At 32.6% G+C, this 26,171-nt stretch overlaps 2 protein-coding genes across 3 annotated transcripts; both read right to left on the bottom strand.

Moving 5' to 3' along the window:
* Positions 1-420: 420 nt before the first annotated feature.
* LOC147390668 (Remorin family protein) lies at positions 421-6,840 on the bottom strand. 2 transcript variants are annotated; one of them, XM_086458764.1, is made up of 6 exons: positions 6,626-6,840; positions 5,346-5,526; positions 4,315-5,028; positions 2,809-3,268; positions 2,624-2,705; positions 421-772 (listed from the first exon to the last, which is right to left on the bottom strand). In XM_086458764.1, exons 1-6 carry the CDS (start codon positions 6,653-6,655, stop codon positions 566-568), a joined length of 1,674 nt encoding a protein of 557 aa, XP_086314890.1. In that variant the 5' UTR covers positions 6,656-6,840; the 3' UTR covers positions 421-565. The 2 variants fall into 2 exon arrangements, with proteins under 2 accessions (XP_086314890.1, XP_086314891.1); XM_086458765.1 differs by having other exon boundaries at positions 4,315-5,025; positions 6,626-6,837.
* An 11,133-nt stretch (positions 6,841-17,973) lies between these two features.
* LOC147390667 (uncharacterized) lies at positions 17,974-22,560 on the bottom strand. The gene is made up of 3 exons (XM_086457335.1): positions 22,289-22,560; positions 20,196-20,261; positions 17,974-18,527 (listed from the first exon to the last, which is right to left on the bottom strand). Exons 1-3 carry the CDS (start codon positions 22,460-22,462, stop codon positions 17,994-17,996), a joined length of 774 nt encoding a protein of 257 aa, XP_086313461.1. The 5' UTR covers positions 22,463-22,560; the 3' UTR covers positions 17,974-17,993.
* Positions 22,561-26,171: the final 3,611 nt, after the last annotated feature.

Below are 26,171 nucleotides of genomic sequence, written 5' to 3'. Positions count from 1 at the left end.
AAGATCAGAAAATGCATTACAAAATCAATTACGTAACTGACTTTATCATCGAAGAGTTTTTGACAAGTACCACACCGATATCACCATCACAAGACGAAGGGGACATGAGACAAACCGAAAAAGCTGTGTTGTAAGAGGTAACATGAAATTGCCTCTACATTATTAATGAAAAAAGTTGTTTTTTAATAGATTCCATTAAAATAAAATGTTCGATGGATGTGGAAGATTATCTTGGAGAAAACCCAGTTGTTTTGGATGGTGAACTAAAATAGTTGTGATTTCTAGCTCTGACATTTATTTCATTTGGATCGTTGTTGAGGTTATCGTCACCCTTGTTCTCATCATGTTATAAATAATGTTGGTATGTGGTCTTACTGATCATACTGAGAGCTACTACAAATTCTATCTTCATTTCACGTATACAATTACAAACACGCCTTTGATGAGAATGAAATCCAAAACAGAGTAGAAAAATATTTAAAAGATAAATAATAAAAAAAGGACAAAAATAAATCTGCTTACATTAAAAGGGTGATTTTGATTTCCTTCAGTATTGTTTTAGGTTTTATGATAACCAACTACAACAGATGAAATTGGATGAAGGAAAACGACCAGTTTGGCGAATGTACTCTGCTCGTGCTGCTGTTTTTTCTGCTTCTCGATTCCTTTTAGCCTCTGCAGCAGCTCGCTTTTCTTCTGATCGTTGTCTTGTAATAGCGATTCTCTTCATCTTCTTCTCTTGAGCTTGGGCTCTCATTTGTTCCACTTGGGCCTGAAAGAATTCATGGAATATTTATTGGATCAATTAAAATGTTGGGAACACTCACAAATGGGATATAAGTACTTAAACATGGGTGTGCGCGCGCACACACGCAAGTGCGAACATAAACATGCACATAGATAGATTTACGTGGCTCAACCGAAGTGGATGAAAATTTTCAAAAACAAGAGGAACAAAATCCATTTTTTTATTTTGTTACAAGAAAATTCCATTTCACCCTTCTTCTATTATTTTAGTTTTCTATCTACTCTTCTCCTTTTTATCGAAACCCTTATAAGAAGCCTAATATGGGTTAAATAGTGGTACTTATAGAACAAATATCAGCAGATCTGACCTTATAAAGAACAAACCAAATGACTCACAAATCCTAATAAACTAAGATTTCTGTTAGAAACATACTAAACTCACAAAATTCTCTGAATTTTTTCCAGAAGTTTGGAATAACTCACCGAAAAAGGGATCAGCCAATTAAATCGGTGACACCATCGTCTTCAACCTACATTCTTCTTTTTCTTCCAAAATATGTTAAATATAATTTTGCTTTTCATTTGCAACATAATGACCTTGATTTTCCACCCAAAATCACATTGTTTTCAACTTATAGGGTAAAAAGTTACCCTTCGACCTCCACATTTTATCTTCTTCAAACTTTAAGTTTTAAGAACTAGATAAGAATTTTAGGGAGGCTGACGTGATGGGTTTTTGTTAAGAAACACGAAAACATCTTTTCTATAGCCCCAAAATGTTCTCGAATTTTTTTCTGAAACTTTGCTGGATTTATATGGTTACTATGCTTACACATAACTTGGATCTCCACAGACGACCCCATCATCAGATGTAGAGTACATGATTATTAGCCCTCATAAATTAGAACATTTAAGTAATGACCATTACACCTAAACGTCATTGACAAATAATATACATGAGTTTGGATCTAATCCAATCATCATTTGTGATTTTAATGTGCAATTGCATATAATTTTATCATAAAATTTTAAAAGGGCCTAAATTAAAATGGGATTCAAATCCTTGGATCTTAATATTTATAAAGGTTTTCGTAGTTCATGAGTTAAATGATACATACATAATATTAAAAAAATTTAAATTCTAATAAATAAACCTAACTACTACATTGAACAAAAGTTCTTTCAAATTAAGTAAGTTTGAATCTTTCACCAATAGTCTTATTTATTAATCTTTCAAACTTCACACTAGGACATGAATTTCTTGCAATCTGTATCAGGTGATGTTACATAATTAGTAAAATATATCCATTAAATTTCTTTGTTGAAGTGTTCAAGGTCTGGGCAAAAGAAAATATAGGAGTCTTTATTTTCACATGGAAAGGTGACTTGTAGGATTCAAATTACTTGAATTAAGATTTTATTTTAACCAAATTTTAAATTGAAAGATATTAATATCCATTGTGTTTAGTCAACTTTGATGAATTTTTCAGTGAGATCTTTAATCATTTTAGTAGTCAAAAATACTTTCTTGCAAAACTAATTACCACACACCAAACAGATCCATTGTGAATAACATAGAAAATCAAATTTCTTTATGTCATCCCAAAAATGGGTCAAGCACTTGATCATGACTTTTACTCATTCGAGTTATTTGGTTCCAAAACAACCAAAGCTTTGGTTTCCCTTTTTTACTTGCCCCTAGTTTTAATCAATGTGAGTGTGCTTGGTAAGTTAACTAAGTTCTCCGAATGGGGTGTCAAACATGGTAAGTACTTCACACCAGTTAAATATTTCGTTCTGATCAAGGTAGAAATTCTTAGCACCATGGAACAAATTGAGACTATTTGAATACAAGCAAAAGAAAAAAGTTAAATACCTCTATTCTTCTCAAATCAGCTTCCAATTTTCCTTTTCGTTGACTCTCCCATGCCTGAATTTTGATCTCCTCGCGTTTATATCTGAAAACAAAAAAGGGGGGGGGGGGAGAGAAGCAACTTGGATCAATATTTGATCTTAATGAACAGTTACTAATTTGAAATAGTTCGGGTTACAAGGAGCAACCTGGCTGCATGTCTAGATTTTTCAGCATCCTCCCATGCAGTTGCACGTTTTTCAAATTCAATCCTATCAAGTTTCTCTGTATCAATGGTTTGATTGGTTTCAATTGAAGAAGCATTGTTTTCCTTCTCATCTTTACTCGCCCAAGCGGCGATATTCATCTTCCCAAGCTGAACACCAAGTGCAACAATTTCTCTTCTTGTCTTAAGCTGCATATCTCGTTCGGATAATGTATTCTGATTGCCTTCTTTCCTCCTTTTGTCTGATTCATCATCAGTGCCAAGCTCCAATGGGGTTGAAGCTGGTGCCCCTAATCTAGGGGTCGATGGGATTGAAGAAGTTGGGCTGCGAAGTGGGGTTGTTGCTCCCACGGGAGTTGAAGTTCTTGAAGGCTCTTGGCTTGTGGCGGGGGTCATTTCGGTGCCCATATCTCTCATTGACACAGATCTTACAGAAGGAACAACTGCATGAATTAAGCGCCAAATCCATTTATTAAAATGCAACTTCAGGAATGATGATACAAATTAAATCTATAGTAAGCAATATCAGCCACACTATTGCACGGTGTGAACATTGGGGATGAAAGAAAACTCGTATAAGTATAATTCTGTATCGAAGAATGTAGATGAAAATCTGTATGAGAGAAATGGGTAAAAAAATTTATGTTTATTAAGTATGGAAGACTTACCCATAAGTGGTCTCCTAAGAAAATTTTGTTCCTCCATTCAATTTTGTGATAAATCGTGTATTCTGTTAATTTTAGTGTATGAATGCCCTTTCTTATGTTTAATTCTACACTTAGGTTGGCAGCCGGTGTGAAAACCCCGCCACCTCCTAACATGAATCTTCCATTATCAACCCCTAAATATCAGATTTATGTAGTCAGATGTGTTGCATCAAATGATATTGTCATTCAGACTGCATTTTAAGGCACCCACCGTATTAATAAGGGCACCCATGAACTGTTGAAAACTTTAGTTTTTACTTAAGTTTTACCATGATTAGAGCACCCCACCTATGTCAACATGAAAGGAGACATTTCGACACAGTGGCATGTTGACATGCCTCCAGAAAATTTTCTTGGCCTATCTCAGCATAAGGAAAAAAAAAAGAATCATAGAAATAAATTAAAAGGGTGCCTTTAACACGGGTCTTCGTTCATGAAAAACTGACATTGCACTATGCAAACATGTGGTACATAATATAATAATTAAAACCACCTTGTCTCAAGGCAATGCCTCTGCCAGGTGAAAAACCGAGACTACATAGAATGAGACATTCCAAGACAAGCCAAAAGAATCTGAAACATTGAATTATTCCATGTCAATTTATTTTTTATTTTGGACGAAACATTTCAAGACGGTAAAAGCCTTTAGAATACTGTTTCTTGAACACCATTTAGGCGGAAAACAATGAACATTTGAACTAATACTTGGATTGGATATATAAAGTTGTCTTTCAAATTATTGATCTATAATTGGAAAAAAAAAACACAAGAAACAAAATTACCTGCTTTATCAGCAATGTGCCTCTCCTTACTAAATCCCTGATCATCCACTTCACTCTGATCTCCACCGAGGGGACACAAATCAACTAATCCATTTTTCTCATTTGCTGATGAATCTAAAATCAGAGACATCCCAGGAGGAACAAAGGAGAACTTTTGCACACCTGTTTGTGAGGTGGGGTGAAAAGAACTCATCCTTTTAGTATCTACTACTGGCACACCAAGTGCCTTTTGCTCTGAGCTGGCCGGTTCAGGGGCTGTTCTCTGCAAATTCGTCGTAATAGGTTGTCGGTTAATTTGACTTTGCGAGATGGGTTTCTTAGAAAGATGAGAGTGCGTATGTTGCCTATTAGCTATCCATTTTTCGGCATCGTTCCACTTGGATGGCACGGGTCGAGAAAAATGTCTAACCATCGGATTGTGTAGGAGTCTCTCCCCTTTGTGAAATTCAAAACTAGATGAACTAGCATTACTGTCATAATCAGGATTATCTTCTTCTGAAGCTTTCATGGGATGAACCGTGCTTGAGTTACCGCCACCATTCTTTGAGAAATGCTGAATTTTGACAAAGCCCATATTCCCCAATTCCTTTGGCAATGTATCACAATTCTCATAGCTTTGGCACGAATTAGACACCCCATTTTCAGATGAAGCTTCTAAGTTTGGTGCAGCAACATGAAGGGTTGAAGCATCTTTAGAGTCTTTTAAATTACCTACTAAGATAGATCAATAATGCCTTATTAAGCTTTACTCATGAATTGATTTGGACTAAACAAGAACCCAAAGCTCAATTGAACTGAGTTCACTAAGGTGGGATTAAATTGATTGATTCTTTGAACTCAAATTCAATTAAAAAACTAATAAATTGATTTGGATTTTGGACTGAAAAAGAAATCCAAATTCAATTGAACTGAGTTCGCTAAATTGGATTAAAATTGCTTCTTTAAACTCATTTCAAATTTTCAATGTTAAAAAATTGGGGAAAAAAAGGAAAAAAGAAAGAAGAAGAAAGATATGTGGGAGACATACTGACCTTCCTCAACAAAATCTCCTCCATTGTTGGAAGCTAATAAGCTATTTTTAGCAAACTCTACATCCTCAAGTTTGGATGGAGATGTTCTAGAAGAATTATTATTTGATCCATCCTTTCTTCTGTTATGGTGAGGCCCTCCTATAAGTTTCAGCCTCAATTTGTTTGGAGAAATTATACCTGTCTGCAAAAAGAAAAAAGAAAAAAAAATCAAGAAAACTAGCTCAAATTAAAATGTTTTAACCCCACTCATGAGAACAAAAATCTCTAAATCTCCATATATTTAGAGATTTTTCAGTTCATAAGAACACAAAATCTCTTCATTTGTAATATCTACAAAACCTCATTTCAGACCCCATATAGCAAATACAAAACAAAACCCACCAACAAAAACTTCTTAGAAACACTTCAATGGAAGGAGACCCAATGGCCAAGACTACCAGTAATTAACAACTTCAAAAACATTAGGAAATATGAAATGGGTTTTTGTTTGTTCTTAATTGGATTCAAGATACCAACAAATTAAATCCAACGCAAATCCCAAAACCCACTAACAGAAACTGCTTAGAAATACTTCAAAGGCTGGAGACTAGAAGCCCAATGACTTCAACTAATTAACAGAATCTTGAAACTGCTTACAAACACTTAATGGAAGGAGACCCAATGGCCAAGACTACAAGTAATTAACAGAAACTTTAAAAACATTAGAAACTATGAAATGGATTTTTCTTTGTTCTTAATTGGATACAAGATACCAACAAATTAAATCCAACACAAATCCCAAAATCCACTAACAGAAACTGCTTAGAAATACTTCAAAGACTGGAGACTAGAAGCTCAATGGCAAGACTTCAACTTATTAACTGAAACTTGAAAAACTCTAGAAGATAAGAAATGGGTTTTTGTTTGTTCTTAATTGGATTCAAAATACCAACAAATTAAATCCAACACAAATCACAAAACCCACTAACAGAAACTGCTTGGAAACACTTAATGGAAGGAGACCCAATGGCCAAGACTAGAAGTAATTAACAGAAACTTCAGAAACATTATAAAGTATGAAATGGGTTTTTGTTCGCTCTTAATCGGATTCAAGAGAACAACTTAGCAAACCCAACACAAATCACAAAACCCACTAACAGAACTACTTAGAAATACGTTTAAGGCAGGAACTGGAAGTCCAATGCCAAGAATTTTAAGTAATCAACAAAAACTTGAAAAACTCCAGAAAATAAAAAAATGGGTTTTTGTTTGTTCTTCAATGGATCCAAGTGAAATCTTACCTGAACTTTGTGAATCCTCTCGTACTCCATCTCTCTCTCTCTCTCTCTGTGCGTGTGCGTGTGCGTGCGTGTGTGTGTGTGTGTGGGGGTGGGTGGGTGGGTGTTTCTCTGTAATTGCTCTTGAGAAGAGAAATCTCATAATCTGCCTTGTTATGTAGTAGCAGACAAGATCACATGTGTGAAAGAAGACAAAGGTCGGCGATCTTTTGACCAGCCAGGGCAACAATATCGGCGAGTTTTTTGTTTTCCTCTGCAGATTTTCCAACATGGGTTTTCTGACAAAATCTGATATTTTTATTATTATTTTCATTCAAATTGGAGTCGGTAGCCGTAGATAGAGAGAGACCTGAGACGTACGAGAGAGACTGAAGACTCTACTCCGTCTGATGAGTCAACTGTGATTATAGTGTGACACGTTTTCAAACTTGACATCTTTCTTGACCTTGGTCTTCTCTCATACACTAATACAAATGGGGTCTTCTTAAAGTGTGGTCAAAGAGAACACGTTAAAGTGCCATAAATACACTTTGAAAATTGAATTTCTTATAAAACCACCCTCAAAAGATTTGTTTTGTCAAAACTACCCTCAAATGATTCATTCAAAAAAATAAAAAAAAAACCCTCAAATCCTTATTTCCAAGGTATATTTAATGCAGCAAAACCCATAAAATGACCTAAGGGTATGTTTGATTGCACATGAAAATAAAAATTCATTTTCCATCCCATTCAAAAAGTCCACTAAATCATGGATTTCACTTTCCCACCCGTATGGGTGGGAAAATGAAATCCACCCATATTTTCCATCATCGATTATTCCCTTCCACCATCACTACCATCACCACCACCACCATTACACTAACCTCGTCGTCGTCACCATCGCCATCGTCGTCGACTTCTTCTCCAACCACCTTCTCTCTCTCTCTCTTCTTCTTTTCCTTCTTCTCCATCCCTCACCTCCTCTACGTTCTCCCCCCCATCTTCCTCACTTACCTCCGTCGTCGCCATCGTTGCCGCCTCCACTGTCACCATCGCCGCCGTCGCCACATCCTCCCCCCTCCCTCTTTCTCGTCATCTTCTTCTTCCTCTCCCTCTCCTCTCATCTTCTTCCTCCTTCTCCTCTTCTTCTTTTTTCTTGTATTTTTTTCATGATTTTATCTAAGTGAAATCAAACAATGGAATTTGATTTTCCAACCCTACCTATTTTTCACAACTAATTTTCCATGGATTTCAAATTCCATGGAAAGTGACTTTCCATGCAATCAAACACACCCTAAGTGTTTATTAATTTCAACTTTGTTTTAATCTTAAAGGTGCAACTTGGTCAAATCGAGAATCGAAACCAATCAAATAGATTTGATTTGGTTTGGTTTGGAATAAGTTTTGTTTTCGTCCAAAGGTAACAAAATGTAGAATCCACAAATTTGGTTTGATTCTTAGTTCAAGATTGGTATAGAACCAAATCAAACCGAGAATCAGACCCTTATGAACTGGAACATGAAGGAAGGTACGTGGTGGATGACTGAATATTTGATTGTGTTGAATACTTAGGAGTTAGTATATATAGTAATGACTTACTATATAAAATATTGAGAAAATTACTAAATACAAGGATAGTTTTCTTATTAATTAATTAAATAAATAAAATTTAAAATTTTACAAAAAATAAACTAAAACTTAGGATTGTCCAACGATTTGTAAAAGACTAATGATGATCTAACCCTCTTTTTTTCCTATGCCCCCATCACAAAATAGTAGATCATTTGCCTTGGGATACATAGAATCACAAATCTTTTTTGTGTATCCTGAGATAATTGATATATGATTTTGTGATGGATTGGGGACGTTTGAAAAAAAATAAAGGAACATCAGATTATCAACACTCTTTGTAAAATTGTTGAATTGTCCATTGTTTAAGATTGAATGTTGGAGATGAGCCAAGCTAATCTAACTAACTTAGTAAGACTTCATATCTTACTAAAAGTTGATGAGCTCACCTTGTGGCCTCCAAAAACATAATCTAAAGCCACAAGTTTGTAGAGGAAAAAATCCTCTGAATTTAAAAAAAAAAAAAAATCATCATTGGATTTTTATTTTAAATTTGGGAGTTCCGTGAAAGTTTGGTAGCCGTCCATTTTTAAAACCTTGGATCAAGTACAAAAAATTATTTTTTGAATTCCAATTTTTCCATAAAATCTAGAGAGATGTGGTGTTGGATTGCCAATGTAATAATCCATTTGATTTCAACAATTCTTACTAAGATTTCAAATGTCATTAAGTTTGTAAGGAGAGTGTTTTTTGAAAAATGGCAGACTAAAAATGTTGGATAGTCCAACAATTTTAGAAAATGATGGACAATAAATAATAAATTTAACATTGTCAATCATATAATATTTGGAGTGATACATGTCAATCACACAATAATTCATAAGTGTTCATCTACCTTATAATTGATGCCAAAATATATAAATGTCTAACTTCTTGCTTTGTTTCTATTTATTTTTTTCTTGCTTTCTAGTTTGATATATTAATGAAAAAGTAGTATGATGTTTTAGGGGTAGGGCATATATTCGTTTCAATGAGAACTCTAAAATTTGGAAAACCCATTAGATCCCCAACGTAGAATTCGCGCACTTTTCGTTTGAAAAAATGATGAACTATCTGCGTTGGATTGTCCAACGTCAAATTTTAAATTGTATCTCGAAGAAAACAAATCTATGATTATCTGTGCATGGCCAAGTCAGTTCAATGTTGAATATCTAATGCACGCAGAACATTTGAATATTGTCAAGCTTCGAAGTTGTTAGTGTAATAAATTGGGTAAAGTCCATGAGAATTGATAGCACGACATGGATTCAAAATCCCCTTAAAATACTAATTATTAACGACTAACTTATTTGCTTATATTAAAAAAAAAATGGTCAAACTTCATATTAGATTTCTTCACGATAAGCCAAATTTTCGAATTCATCTATCACCTAATTCCCCTCTCTAAAGGCAAGTGAGACTCTCTTATTGAATAAAAGACAATCTTTTAAAACAACTAGAAACCTAGAATTCAATCAGGCTGAACCCATGGACCACTACCTTTGAAAATGACTTAATTATGATCGATCGACGATGATTTGATTTCGCCATAACTCAGATGTATCATGATTCAAAATTCAAACTCAATTATGTATTTAAAGGAAAAACAAAATAGAATTTAAATAAACTTCAAACACCTTCACAAAGAATCTATGATGATGACGCACCACCGTCACTCTCTCCAAAATTATCTCTATTTCAAGAGAACATTCTTTGAAAATATTTTTATAATTTAATATTTTCTGAAAAATGGAACAATTTTCTTCTTGAGATACTTAGAAGAAGTTCGGAGGAAATATATTTTTTTTAAAAGCTTCTATAGAATGCCACAAATGTCTTACATTTGATTTGACAAATTGTGCTTCTCAGATTTGAAGAAGTTACTTCCGTTAATCTCGGCCATGTTAAAGATAAAAGTGCCAAGTGTCACTAAATTAAATTTCTTACGTCATTAATACAATTCCTCGCTAAGATTTTGCCGATTAATTAGTGAAAGACAAGATTGAAGGAGAGAGGGAACCCATTTATATTATATACCCCCTCTTTGTTTTGGTGAATATTTAAAAAACCCCTATTGTTCCTAAGTAATGACACTCACTCCTTGTCTTCAAGTCCATAAAATGACTTAAATACCCTCATTATCTTTCTCTAATTAAAAAAATCCTTGATTCTTTTTTTAAAAATTAGTTATCTTCAATTTTTTTAGTAAAATATTATACCTTCTTCTTCAACTTTAAAACATGATGAAATTCAAAATATATATATTAATAAGGTAAAAATATTTTCTAATGATAATTAAAGAACTTAAAAATTATAGATTATTTTTTTAAGAAAAATTTTAGGATAGAAAATGGGTAAGATTTTTAAAGAAGCAAAAGGAAATTAATAAAAAAAATAAACAAGAATTATTTACAAGAGATTAAGGTGTGGTCGAATATATAAAAAAATATTTTTATATAGTAAGTAAAGAGTTTGAAAATGATAGATCCGGAAAGAAAAGTCTAAGATTTTTCTTTTATGACAAAAAATTAAAGATGAGGACATTTAAGTCATTTTGAGATCACCTAGGTCAAGTGGCATTTCATGAGTTTAAAAATATAAGGGTGTCTAAAATATTAATCAAAACGTCGAGGGGTATTTAAAAATAATCCCTTTAGTTTTGATTAAAAAGCTGTTAATATTCCTTAATCAGTCAAACGTAGTCCCCAATGCTCTCACCGAAACTTACGTATGTCAGGGCCCAGAATTCTTTAACGTCAAAATCTATCTTTTTGTTTTTTTAGCCCCCCAACCCTATCCATCCATTGTCTCTCTGTAGAACCCCCACACCTATATTTTATTTTAAGTTTTTAACTCGTCTTGCTCGTGTGGACTCAAGCTCGACTCGGTTTCTGAGTTAATTTTAGAACTCGTTAATTCATTGCCAACTTGGATTCGAAACTCAGTTCATTTTAACTTCTGTTTTCAAAAATAAAAAATATATTTTAAATTTTAAAATGGTGAAAATATTCTCAGAACATTTCATTTATTAATAATTGTTCATAGAGCTTATATGAAAAAAATTAGAGCGCTACTATTGCCACACCATTCCTATATAAATCATCAAAAAATTACACACAATTGATGTGGCACTAGTAAAAATTGGTGAGGCCATAGCAACTCTGAAAAAATAGCCATGCTTGAGTGACATTGGATTTACTACAGTTTTTACATTTCTGACGTGGAGATGCGCACATAACCGTAGATGCTATTTCCTCGTGATACAAGTACATACATCCACGGTTATGTGCGCATCACCATGTCAGAAATGTAAAAATCGCAGTAATTCCAATGTCACTCCAGCATTAGTGAAAAAAATTATTAAAACAACTATGTATTTTGTTAAAATTATTGAATCAATCATATATTAATTATTAATTATTAATATGCCAATGGAAAATAAGCAAACGCCCTCATCATCAACCAATAATTTTTAAAAAAAAAAACCTTGATATTTTATTTTCAGAACCGGCCATCTACAACCTCTTCTTCCCCTCAAACCAACCTTCAAATGACCTCATCTTTATCAACCCTTATGAACCAGGTTGGTTCTAGAGTGGTGAACCACAAACTACGAGCCCGAATTTGAACTGATCGAACCCACAACCTACGCAGATTCATGTAGAAAAATTGATGAATTTTGATAGAAATAAATAATTACGAACTTAAATATATGGATTTTGTAATTTAAAAAAAAAATGTATTCCTTGATCAATGACTTGTGCAAAGTACTTGCATGTTTCCATAACACCCCCAAAATTATATGTACTCTTAATTTTCGGTTCAGAAACATGTAATAATAAGGATTTTTTTTTTTTTTGGCTAAATGTAATTGTAAGGATATATTTTAGTACAATTAATTAGTTTCTTTGCTTGTTTAAAAAAATAAACTCATTCGAGTTTTATTTATAAGTGATTGAAATTACTCGATTAGATGGACATTGTACGTGAATTAAGTTTTCTAATTTTAAATCACAATCTTCTAACCCTAATCTACTTCAAAGATTCACCATCTAAAAGAGAAACCCTAATTTTTCATCTCACATAAATTTTCTCCTTTTCAACTCCAATATAATTAGTTCCTCATTAACTTGTTAGTTAACAAGTAATCTTTCCCTTATTTTTAGGGTTGAAACACTATACCCACTCTTTAAAGCTATCATCAATAAAGTTCATTTTTCTTTATTTATTGGCCAAATCCCTATGTAGAGGAAAATATCATTTCTAAAATGTTGATACCTACCCATCCCCTCCCCCACCTCACAATATAGTGTGCAACAATGTCATACACAAAATCATTCGACGACCAACAAATTTGTGACATGTGTATCTCAAAAACCTCGGAACGATCATTCAAATTTATTTCTTTTCATAAGTTTTTCAAGGGATTTATTTCTCTATACACCTGGCATGATGGTCACAAAAGCATCAATTACCTCTATATGAAGCCATTATATTTATGTATAATTATAGCAACTAACATGGTTGGGCACAATAACATTCAACATGTAAAATTATGCTATTGACCCTAAAGGAATTGATTAAATCTCTCCAAGAATGGAATTGGGATGGGTGAAGATACATATCAACAAACCTATCTTGAATTATTGCCTTATTGGCCATTTGGCTAGACAAGAAAAATTGTTTTGGCTCTTATTAATGAGCTAAGGCGTTGCTCTGACGCTCTGTTTTTCAGACTCCTCCCATACGCTCCATAACATGGTAGTTACAGAATCATAAATCTTTTTCTTGTGTATCCCAAAGCAAAAGATCTATGATTTTGTGATCAAGGCATACAGGAGTGTCTGAAAAAAGAGCGTCAGATTATCACGACTCTTCTATTATTTTGTTTTAATTTTGTTTGTGAGTGGTTCTTTGTACATTAGATAAACCTGATAATTAAAGTAACCATATTTTTTTTCCTCTTTTTTTTTTTTTTCAAAAGTAAATAAAAACATATATATTCTTAGTTCAATATCAAGAAGCATAATTATGTTCAAAGTAAAATAGATTAACATGATTTATTTAAGTGACCCCAAATCTTTGGGATTAGAGATTTTGCTATTGTTTGTTTTTAAAAAGGATGATTGATTCTCAATCAAACCTGGATTATTTATTTATCTTCCCATATTGGACACTAGAGTGTCCAACCACCTTAGAAACTAGAAGACTTTTTTTTTTTTCTTTTACAAGAGAGAGAGTTGGAAATAAGAAAATGTACCCACCACAATTTTTAATTCTCTATACGTACATATTAATTAAAGATGGTTGGGTGGGGATGAGGTTTGAACTTTAAACCCTTGAAATGTTGTGGTTGTCATTGGTCCATGTCCGTCATGTATGGCATAACATGCCGTTTGACCATTTGTAATTTCTTTGACCGCATTGCTCTCAGGGTAGTTGACATGGCGTATATATTTGACCTTAATTTCCTCATGGCAAGACCACTCCCAAATTTAAAATGTGTCGATCAGATGGAAGAATATCTTTTATAATTTTTTTAGAATTCTAAAAATTTTATACAGATCATGTTAGGTACCAAAATCAAAGGCATCGAATCTAAGTCCTTAACCACCGCGCTCCACAGTTGATTTCAATGACCATTGTCAATTGGGCAAGGCATTTTTTAGAGTATTTCTCGGGTCTTTTCTCAAGAATTTTTTGCTCGGAGTCTCCTACGTAGTCTTTTCTATGACTTGAACCCGAGACGTGGAATCAAATTTGATATTAAATGTTAGGTTGTTAAAACAATAGTCCAAAAGATTGAACACGAGATGTGGAAATCAAATTTGATATTAGATGTTAGGTTGCTAAAACAATAGGCCAAAAGACCTAGACCTGCTGGAATGTCTTAGATTAAGTTCCTAACCACTTAGGTACAATGATTATTTGGTCCATTGGGCCCAATCTCTATTTACACAATGTGAAAAGGGCCTTATTCGACGTCCCAAGTTTGTGGAATTTCATACAATTTGAGGGGCTTCGACAAACTAAAGCATTAGATTTTTCGTTGTCAAATATATATATTGACAGGCCGAAATCATCAAATTAATGGAGGATAGGAGTCTTGGGTTTTGGTGATATAAAATCACCGTTCTTTTGTTTCATAAGGTTAATGAGTTTTGTCCAAAGATATTTTGGGTAATATCATTTCATTAGTTTATGATAAACAAAAAGGATTCTTAGATAGTAATTGTTCATAAAAGAGATTTCTCTAAAATGAGATTATTTCGTTGTTAGAAAGTGTGAGAAAACATTGAGTCTCTATGCATGTATTTCTTCTTCTCTTGTAAAATCTAAGAGCTCAAGATTCTTTAGGATGATCTTTGCATGATTGCTACTAGATTGTGATAACGGAAGTAAGATCAATTTCTTGTATTTGTTTTGCAACACATTTTTTGGTGTTTAATTGTTGGAATTGATTGATTTAGTGTTAGAAGAAATTAATTTCAATATTTAGTTTTCGTGTGTCGCTTGGGATCTAACTACAACACATGGGAGAAACTTGACGGCTCTAAGCTATCAAATATGGAGAACATAAAAAATGTTAACTACATATATGTGTATAACTTCCCTTTTCTTTTTTCCTTTTTTATTTTTATGACTTTAACATTTTGTATAAAGTTCTATTCAATCTAAATTTCTATTTTTTGATATAATTGGTTTTCATTTTTAATTAAACTTGTACTAAACTCACATGGCTAAACTTTTATTTTTTTAATATTTTCCCAACATTGAAGATATGTGTTGTCGTTGAGAATCTTTGCATCATTCCTATGTTGTCGGTATAAAGAAATACAAAACAATTTTTCTCATATGTGTAAATCTATGCATCATAATTAATATAAAGATGTCTAATAATCATTTCTGTCCGAGAATTTTTGTTCTCCATATGCCATGAAATTAGGACCTCAAAAAAATATTGCAAGATAAGTTGCACAAATGTTTATGTACGGTTCTTTGCAAGATTAAAATGGTAAGAGACTCAAACTTTGTTTGGATTGGAAGAAGTGGAGAGAAGAGAAACTCGGTTTCTCTCCATCATGTTTGGATTGACAAGAGAGAAATTGTGATAGCTTTGAAATTTTAAAATGTCTTAAAAGAGATCTAAAGGCAAAATTAGAATTATAAAATTATTTAAAAGGATTTCTCTCCACTTTTTTTTTTTTTTAAATTTGCCTTTTTTTCCCCCATTTCTCTCTCCCACTTAACAATTCAAATAAGAGAAATGGAAAGAAATTCATTTATTTTCTCTTCTCTTTTCTCCATTTCTCTGAATCCAAACAAAACGTCAAAGTTAGGAAATGAAACTAACTTGGCACCACATTAAATTGGTTGTTATAATGTAGTTTTCATAATAGGATAATCTTAGTATCATTCATTAAAATATTGACTCCAAACTTACATGTAAATGCATTATCGTACAATAATTTGAATACAAAGAGAATGTCTTTAGGAAAGTATTATTGTCAGTGAAGCATAAGTTCTCTCATGTATTTGATCTCTTAAATTTGGGGAGTTTCGTTCTCCTCATGAACATTTATTAATTATTTTGATTTACTGACCACTGATGCAACCCTTGTGCACATGTACAATGAGTGGCTTGAGTAATATAAAGTTATACTTAGACGTCGTGGTTTACATCCTTTTAAAGTTCAACTTTGTCTCCTTCTGAGTTCTCAACTCAGTTGTGTACCATTGTAAATGAGGATGCCGTTTGCAAATCCTATATGAGATTGTAACTTTCTTTTGTCGGTTGGGGGCCCGCTAAATGCCCCCCATTACCTTCCAAAAAAAAAAAAAAGTTATACTTTGACGGGATGAAATGTCAATATCATACGTAATTCATAATTTTTATACTTAGGTTGGACACAAAAACACAAAAATGCGTCACTCTCGGAGATATTTGATAGAATAATTTTACCAAATTCTTCAATAATACATAATATATTAAAAAATATGGACGATTCAATAATTCTTGCAATAATAATGATATTATTAGGATTACAATATTATTATTTTTTTTAGTAAAAAAAAAAAAGAGTGTCCAAAATGATTTATGTTCAAAGTAAGTGATTTTGATTCTGAAGTCAATTGATTGATAGTTGTTTGGTGTTATTGTCAAATTTGAAGCTTGACTTGGTAGAACAACTTTCTATAGTTTTCTTTCATGGGCCCTTTGGTTTTGGCCTTTCTTTCCATCATTGAAACTTCTGCCTTTATGAAAGGGACCTTTTTGAACAACTTTTTAAATTTAAGCTAAAGATGGATGTAGTTCTTGATCAACTTGGAAATTCAAATTCACATTGAAAATTCAAATTCTCAATTATTGTTGTGTGGGGTCATGAACTTGATGATAGATCATGTGCTTGTTGACCATTGACGATAAATACAATAAATATTAAATATTTTAAAACTAATAATTAGATTATTTTCTCAAAAATATTAAATATAATCATTTAATTAACATGTCAACTTTGCTAAGTTGGTTTAATGTTTGTGTGTTGATACCAAGATCTGGGTTCAAAATCTTTCTTCACCATATAATATTATCATGCACTAATCTTTATTGCTTAGCAAATTAATCTGGATCAAGTGTTTAATCCTACTTAGTGGATTTCCTCATTAATTTGCTGATTCGGCGAGGTGGTTATGAGGTTTGAAGCTGTGTCGACTCGGATTTCAATTGAGTGAATCCAACCCAATTGAGTTATTTTCAACTCAACAAGTTTTAAAACGTAGTTGTATTTGTGTAAACCACCTTGCATTGCTGACAAGGCTAAAACTTCATGGGTGCCTCATAGGGATGTACATTGATTGCTGGAATGGAAGGTTCCCATAAATTGAAACCTAAACGAAAATTTCAAGTTCAAGTTCAGATTGGGCTGAAACCCGAGTTCCCAAACCAAAAACGGACCAAGCCCAAGTTTTTTTTTAAAGGTTTTTTGGATCAAGTTCGATTTCAAAATTATTTAAAATCTAATTAATTTTTTTTATTATAAGAAAGCCATTAAAATATCATAAATCACATTAAAATTTCGATGGGGTGGTGCTATAATTCATAATTTTTAAGAGGTGAGGGAAGGAAATTTAATTGTTTTTAAAAACTTGGGTTGGGATTTGGTTCTAAGTTTTGGGTAATATTTCAGTCTGGGTTCGAGTTCAGGTGTAGTTCAGTTTTCTAAACCTAGACTGAAAAAAATCAGTTGGGCTCTACATTGGTTTGGGCTGGAATTGGTTTTGGTTCAGGTTTCGAGTCGGTTTTGGTTTGGATTTCAGGAACGGGTTCAAATGTACCTCGTTATGCAGAATCAAAGTGTCCAAATCCTGGACCAAGTGTGGTCAGACATGATTCATTGAAGCCCACAATCCTAAAAAGAGGTGGCAATGGGCCCTGGGTGGCCAGGCCTTTAGAAAAATTATTTAGCCCAAGTATGGCCCTCTCTATGAGACGAACTTGTGGGAGAGAGAGAGACTGTCAATGGTGGGCCGAACTGAGTTGGAGCCCAGCCCATTGACTACCAAGTTCATTACAATGGTTCACCAATAGAACGATTTAATTATGAAATCCGATCGAACGTGGTTAGACCATTGGTTCGATCCGGTTTGGTTTTTGAAACACTGATAATTTTTAACACAAGTGGCTTATAAGAATTAAGTTGAAGGAAATACTGAATTAGGGTAATTAAATTGACGATATTAAAAATAAATAAATAAACTCAAATACTTCAATTTAATAAAAACTTCAAAACTCAACTCTTTCCATTTTCTGTCCCTCTTCATTCCCATCTCCTTCATTCTCAAGCATAAAAGCATGAGGACAAAAACGTAAATTAACTTTATCATCTTCATCATTACTAACATAAAGAACCCGAAACACATCATACTTAACATTAACATCGAGAGAGAGAGTATCATACAAGTAAGGTTGAATGGTCTTTCTATAATCTGAATCAAGAATCCAAGAGTAACACGAGTGGAGAGACTTCCACACATGTAAACAAGCAACCCTTGGTCTGTTCTGGCACTTGAAACAAACCCCAGAGATGACTCCATCCATCTTTAAGAAACAAGACTTGAAGAGAGCTAAACATGGGTATGAGAGGTTATTAATACTTAAGTAGTCTTCTGAGGTGAGGACTGTTGCATTCATCGAGATAGTATCACCAGTGGAGAATCTAGCGCCTGAGAATCCATCTTTGGATTCTCCTCCATATGCATCGAAGAAGCTGTGGTCTAGTAAGATGGCCATGCTTGATATGTCACTCAACATTGACACCTATGAGACAAGAAATTTAGAGGGTATATATATATATAGCAATTATAGATACTGTAACTAACTTTGCTACTTTAGATAAATTAAGAAATTTTGTGTTCCCTCCCCCCTTAGAGTAATTAGATGGGTAAGTAAAATCAATCCTCCATCATACATGGACTTGTTCGATGAGAAATGAGTCATTTCAAATAGGTTCATTGCTTGGGCCTAGCATACGCCCACAAAAATTGATGATTTATTAAAAATCTACAATTTACGCGTCCATATTTAGTTTCTAACAAAGGTCTTGGACTATCAAATAAATCAATGATACGTATAACAAAAATTATGGGTATATCCCATGAGTGATTTTATTAAGAAATTATTCCATAAGTGAATGAGATTTTGTGATTGTAGGTAGCATTCATTGACTTATGATGTGATTTTATAATAAAACCACTATGATTTTGTACACACCTCGACATCAGCAAAGTGTGAATTGAGGTCAATCTTGTAGTCACTGCAGCTCTATTCTATGATGTTTGTACATATTTTTTTGGTGCGGTAATATCAAAGTCCTGAGATAATAGATAACGGTTCAATGTTAGAGGGCTCTCTCAAGTTGAAGACGGTGATTTTTTTTTTTTTATATATATATATTTTATATAATTGAACTCGAGAGGTTTCTCAAGGGCTTAAAAAGATATATATTTATATAGGGTCAGGTTCGGTAGTCAACGTTAGGGATGCAACGTTTGTCCTATATAGCGTAAAAGGTTCGGATTGAACTGATTTTTTATGAGAATGATCTCTATGATGAGGAGTTCGTCCTCACAAAAAATTAGTTCAATTTGAACCTTCTAACCCCTTCAAAAGTGACTAGAATAGTTGACTGTTGATTTTTTACCAATAATTTGTAAATCACATTTGATAGACTTATAAGTTTTAGACTGTAATGATTTTTAGATCATCCTCGCAAAAAACCAGCTTAATCCAAAACTTTTAAGTCATATAGGGAAAAATTGGCTCTGTAACATTAGTTGCCGAACACCACATATGTATATATATATTCATATAGGTCAGGTTCAACAACCAACACATTTGTCCTATATGGCTTAAAAATATTAGACTGTGCTGACTTTATGTGAGGATGATCTCTATGATGAGGAGATCGTCCTCACAAAAAATCAGCCCAATCTGAAACTTCTAACCCCATCAAAAGTGACTTAAAATTGTGGATCGTTGATTTTTTACCAATAATTTGTCAACCACTTTTGATGGATTTAAAAGTTTCAGTTAGAGCTGATTTTTTGTGAAGATGATCTCCTCACTCTAGAGATGATCCTCACAAAAAATCAGCTCAATTCAAAAATTTTAAGTCATATAGTACAAATGCGTTGGCTCCCTAACTTTGGCGTAGAAGGCCACCCTATAGATAAATAAATAAATAGATTTTGCTGTCAAGGACCAAAAGTAGCTCTTATGTAAAGTTTAAAATAAAAAATGCAAAATGAAACTTTTGTCTTTAATAAATTTGAATTGGATCTTAAATGATGCTTTTTTTTTTTTTTTTTTTAGTTTGTATTGATAAATTGACGTAACTTTGGTTGTTTTCTCTTCAAATTTAAGCCTTCTTTTTCAAGTAAGCATTTCCTTATGGTGGTGAAATTAAGATCATTTTAATGAACTTACAAGAGTGGCATTTAGTAATTGCTTTTTCTCAATTGACCTCTTCATCCATGCTCCATACCATATGATCTGAAAAAAGAAAAAAAAAATGACAAAGAGAGATACAACCATTTAATTTAATTTTCTTTTAAAACAAAATAAATCAAATCAAAATAAAACTACTTAAATGCAACTTGAAAAATTACTATGTTTTGGAATAAAAATTAAGAATTTCCAAAAAAAAAAAAAAAAAATACTAGGGTAAGAAACATAAAAATAAACTATTCAGAACTAGATATAATAATAAATTAAATAAATATTTAGTTTGTGAAATATTTCAACTATATTTCTTTTCTAAAATTTATAAGAAAACTATAAACTATATAAGAACTTTTATGAGTAAGCCAAATTTTCCTTATCATACAACACTTGATACAATTAAATAAATGCCTAAGGTATTGGGCAAATGCTCTCTTTTTTTCATTAGCACCTCATGTCTTTTTCTTCAAAGTCAAAATCAGTGAATGTGAGCCAAATGAAAGAGAGAGGTCATGAGAGAAAAACAAGACGAATAAGAAGAGTTATTTTCTTTGTAGAAGAAGAAAATTTTACGATAGAAGAGAGAATTGATTTATTTGAAGAAGAAAAAGAATAAGAACATAGTTCTACAAGAGAATTGCAAAGTCAACCTAAATTATGCGTTTAGAAGTACGTCCTTGATGTAATTAGAAGGAAAGGATATTTGATTACTACTTCTTATATTGAATAAAATGAAAAGACAATTAGTTGAATTCCTCCTCTCATACAGTAGATAGATGGGATAAACCTCTTTCTTAGCCCAATTAAAATTTTATGATATTTGGGTAGGATCAATTCTGGATGGCTAATTAAGAAGTGATTTTATGGATTCTTTATATTCAATGTGATTATTCTCTTTCATTATTTTCTAATGTACAAGACTTCATGGGGACATTAACATTTTTTCTCATATTAATTTTTCAACAATAATTCTATTCATTTTGTCTTTTAGTGAAAAAGACAAAGATATGTTAGTCTTTTACATAATAAATATTTATTTACAAAATAAATATTTATCTTTTATATAATAAATGTTAAGAACAGTTTAGTCTTTAGATTTAAATTCTTTAATCGCATTAAAAACTTTGACAATCAATGTCAACAGTTCTTATATAAATATGTCTATAATTTTTTATTCATTTATAAAAATATCATTGCATAAACACTAATATAACCTAATATTTTTCACTAAAAGACAAAATTCTCATATTACATTAACTCTCGTAGAGAACCAACTAACTACCACTGCTTCTTCTTCTCGCCTGTCTAGCTCACTATTATATCATTAGAGCAGTACTCATCTCGTTTTGTCATATATGTTTCTATGAGAGTTTATACACCCATCTGTTAAGCTGAGTCCCGAATGTCTAGCTCATCTCAGGCAAGGGTATCATTAAAAAGGTAATATCTCCATGTATGTGATGCAGAATTCCTTAAAAAAAAAAGATCTTGTAAACTTTATGGATTGAAATTGGTTAACACCCCCACCCTCATAATTGATAATGATATAATGCTAAATTAACCTCTCCAAAATATAATATATTATAATTTTCTTTCCTTTTGTGAGAGTTGCTATTGGCACCCCCAATTTTTTCTTATTCGCGTCAATTTAAAAAATAAAAGATAATGATTTAAAAACGTACTGATCTTTACATGAGAATGAAAGAATCTGGGGTAATTAATGACTAAAATATTTCAGAATTTAATAGAAACACACACACACACACACATCAAACATGAGAAAATTAAAACAAGTTTAGGAGACAAATAGACAATCCATCAAACACAAAATCATTATTTAAAATAAATAAAAAATTAACTGAAATGGAAAGGACAAAAAATAGGTCAGCTTTAAAATCAATTCTAAGTAGAAAAATGAAAAAGAAAATCACACTTAAATGCACAAACTACTTCTGATACTAACTGAAACATTCACATAAAAATAAATAAGTATTTAAATGAATCAAGGGCCAGGTTTAAGTACATATATACAAACAGAAAGAAAGAAAGAAAAAAGGTAAAAAAGAAATGGATGGTACCATATTTCCATGGATGCTCTTGAAGATGGAACTGTAAGCACATCCAAGAGTCTCAGCTCCTGAAGAGAAGTGTTTGAGCGCTTCAATGAGATCATCCATTAGAACAACTATTGGTTTGAAAACGAAAAAACTTATTTCCAAATTTCTATTGTTAAACGGCATAAAGCAAGTCATCTTCTTTTTCTTTGTGTGTGTGTGTGTGTGTGTGTGTGTGTGTGTGTGTCTCTATGTGACAGAGAAAGAGAGAGACTGAGGTTTCTTAACTCAAACTGATTTCAGAGATGTGTATTAATCAAATATATTGGAGCTTAACTAATTTAATAAAGAAAGTCGTTTAATTGCCTGGTTTCGGGTCGTCTTTGGCTTCTTTGACTTTTAAAAATAAAATAAAATAAAAATTAATAATAAATTCAAATAATGAGATTCCAGAAGATTAGGTTGTTATATCACCACACCAATAGACTACAGCTACACACCACTCTACAAAATCTCATAATTATTTATTTATTTAATTTATTATTATTACTTTTTTAGAAGTAACAAAACTAAAAACAAACTACTAGAGATACCTCCATATATTTTCAAACTAATGACATACTCCTTGACTTCAGTCTCACATGAGTAAATAAAATCACATACAACCTCTAGATCTATAATTGAAATAAGATTTAGACAAACCAGATTAAATCAAAGTTCACATTAATAATGTCCAATTATTACAAATCACAATAATAAATAGAACCAAAACACAAAATTATAAATAAAATAAAAATCTCTATAGTACTTCACTTCACTCCTTAGTTCTTAATGTCAAATACCATTCCTAAAGGAAGCAAAAAAATAAATAAGATAATTAGTTACAAAAAATATATGGAAGGAAAAATAATTAAAAAATACTTTAAAATAAATAAATATATATAACTAGTATAATTTTTTTATATGTTAATATATAGCACCAGATTCGGGTTGAGATAGTCTAACCCATGCACATCCATCAATTGGGTTGAGTTTGGGCCAACCCGCCCAAGTTGCAGCTCTACTTACAAAACAAAATTCTCTATAGTTGGTGTGTTATAAGTAAAAGTTGATGTGTTAATAGAAACTCTCTTACTTTATAATTTATATTATATAAGTTTCACATCCTCCTGAAAATGAGATACGTTAGATATTTCTTTTACTTTTAAAGACTTAGTCTAACGACCAATCTCAGCCACTCGTTGGACACTAAACAAATGAAAAACATCATAAGACACGTGTGTGGGACCCACAATTCATTCAGACCAACGACTGATCGAAACGGGCTGGACTTTGATAATGTCATCTTTGAACCGTGTGTCCATGACTGACCTTAATGTTGCTTTGGATGGCCCACATCTGTGGTCCTGATAGATTTGATTCTAGAATCCATTTAAGAAAAGTGTTCGAAACCAACTCCTTCAATCATCCGTGAAAGAGCAATCCAACGGACAGAAATAATCAATGATGTTGATTTTTTTGGTGAAGGTCCACCAAGAGACTGGCTTGTCAATGGATCAGATTCAGATCAGATTGTTTCCAAATTAGTACCAATCCATTAAGAAATTTATTAGACCCGAACTGATCCAAACAACCCGACATAGCAATTTTACTCCAAACCCAATCTGATATGATCGGAAACTTCTAACCTTAGTTGACAAGTTGAAGAATCGTAGACCATCCGATTTTTATAAATCACTTTTGATGAGTTTAAAAGTTTTAGTATTGGCTGATTTTTGGTAATGATGATCTTCTCATCATAGAGATCATTCTCACAAAAAATCAATCAAATCCAAAGTTTCTAACCCATACATTGAAAAAATGTTTGGCTCTCTTTAAGACCTTTGAATGCCAACCAAATATAATATACCTCATATATCTAAATAAATATGACATATATATATATATATATATATATATATATATATATCGGAGCGGTTCGACAGCCTTAAAGTTTGCCAAGTTTGGTGTCAAACATTTTTTGTAAATCATTTTTGATGGGATTAGAAGTTTTGGAATAGGCTGATTTTTGGTGAGGATGTTCTCTACGGTGAAGATCATCCTCACAAAAAATCAGTTTATTTTGAAACTTTTAAGCCTAGTTTACAAGTTGAAGAATCGTGGACCGTCCAATTTTTGAAAATGACTTTTGATGGGATTAGAAGTTTTGGAATAGGCTGATTTTTGGTGAGGATGTTCTCTACGGTGAAGATCATCCTTACAAAAAATCAGCTTATTTTGAAACTTTTAAGCCTAGTTTACAAGTTGAAGAATCGTGGACCGTCCAATTTTTGTAAATCACTTTTGATGGGATTAGAAGTTTTGGAATAAGCTGATTTTTGGTGAGGATGATCTCCTCATCATAGAGATCATCCTCACAAAAAATCAGCTCATTCCAAAGCTTCTAACCCATATTTTGAAAAATGTTTGGTACCAAAGTTGGCAAACTTTAGGGCTGCTGAACCGTCCCCTATATATATAGGGAGTAGTTCGGCAGCCTTAAAGTTTGCTAAGTTTTGTGCCAAACATTTTTTGTAAATCATTTTTTATGGGGTTAGAAGTTTTGGAAAATGCTAATTTTTTGTGAGGATGATCTCTACGGTGAAGAGATCGTCATAAAAAAAAAAAATCAGCCCATTTTGAAACTTCTAACCCTAGTTTACAAGTTGAAGAATCATGGACCGTCCAATTTTTGTAAATTCCTTTTGATGGGGTTAGAAGTTTTAGAATAGGCTGATTTTTGGAGAGGATTATCTCGTCATCATAGAGATCATCCTCACAAAAAATCAGCTCATTCCAAAACTTCTAACCCATATTTTGAAAAATGTTTGGCACCAAACTTGGCAAACTTTAGGGTTGATGAACCGTCCCCATATATATAAATTTATTTTTTATTTTTTATGACAAGTGTTACTCGAACTTGAATCCGATTAGTGGGACCGAAAGAACCAAAACCATAGACTGACCCAAGGCATATGGGTCCCATCCCTTGAGCATGTGCAATGCCCGTACAACACACGCACCAAACAAGTGAGGGTGTGCCCTCACGGATGGCCCCGAGGAATTATTGCTCATACTTGGTATCGAACTCATAATCATCGACTTTCATTGCTTATCGATTCAAAATTGCAATTGAACCAATCTGTCGGGGTTAACACATTATCAGATTGGTAGATGGTTGATTTAAAACTGATTCAATAAGTTATCAAATTGGATTCTTATTTGATAGGACCTAAATCTTAATCCAGACCTATAATTATCGAATTAGAATACCTAGTTTGATATTATCATTGACTACCTAATTAAAGTAGTGGGCCACAAATTGGCACTTTGTCATATTAATTGAGGGTAAAATGGTCTTTTACTCCTTGAATTCTAAAGTTTGATTTGGCCTGGTCACACTGCTTTGACCAAGTTTTGTGGTTAATTTCCACTGGAGAAATTTTGATTTTCTGCAGTTGACACGCCTGATACAAGGAGTGCAATTTGGTGCAAAATCAAACCAACCTAGATTGGTTCCACTAAACAAGAACCGGATCGAATTGACCCTAGAATCGGACTAATTCAAACCAAACTATGATTGGTTGGGTTCTTGGGTTGTTAATATCGTAGAAACCCGCTTCCAAACCCTAATCGAAAAATTCACTGAATTTTTTATTAAATTCATTAATCTATTTTGTTTAAATATAAACATATTTTATTCATTGGATTAATTCTTAATGAAAAATATTATTAGATTACATTTATATTTGAATGTTGGAATGTTTTTGACAACTAACGTATACCACCAAGAAATAGTTCGAGCGAAGAAGATTGGGGCCTACAACTCAAGGCCCGCATTCTTTTAATCATCTCTTAATATAAATAC

The sequence above is a fragment of the Akebia trifoliata genome, chromosome 11 (assembly GCF_017979445.1).
Source record: "Akebia trifoliata isolate Shusen 1 chromosome 11, ASM1797944v1, whole genome shotgun sequence".
In the NCBI taxonomy this organism is placed as follows: domain Eukaryota; kingdom Viridiplantae; phylum Streptophyta; class Magnoliopsida; order Ranunculales; family Lardizabalaceae; genus Akebia; species Akebia trifoliata.
Note: the sequence above shows the minus strand (reverse complement) of the source record. Positions and strands in the feature narration are given on the sequence as shown.

Coding starts and splice junctions, on each gene's coding strand:
- LOC147390668 (XM_086458764.1), bottom strand. CDS start 6,655: ATGGAGTACGAGAGGATTCACAAAGTTCAG. Junction 5,527..6,625: donor AGAGGATTCACAAAGTTCAG/GTAAGATTTCAC, acceptor TTCTTTTTGCAG/ACAGGTATAATTTCTCCAAA. Junction 3,269..4,314: donor GCACATTGCTGATAAAGCAG/GTAATTTTGTTT, acceptor TAATTCATGCAG/TTGTTCCTTCTGTAAGATCT.
- LOC147390667 (XM_086457335.1), bottom strand. CDS start 22,462: ATGACTTGCTTTATGCCGTTTAACAATAGAAATTTGGAAATAAGTTTT. Junction 20,262..22,288: donor AGAGCATCCATGGAAATATG/GTACCATCCATT, acceptor TTCTTTTTTCAG/ATCATATGGTATGGAGCATG. Junction 18,528..20,195: donor AATTACTAAATGCCACTCTT/GTAAGTTCATTA, acceptor CTTGTCTCATAG/GTGTCAATGTTGAGTGACAT.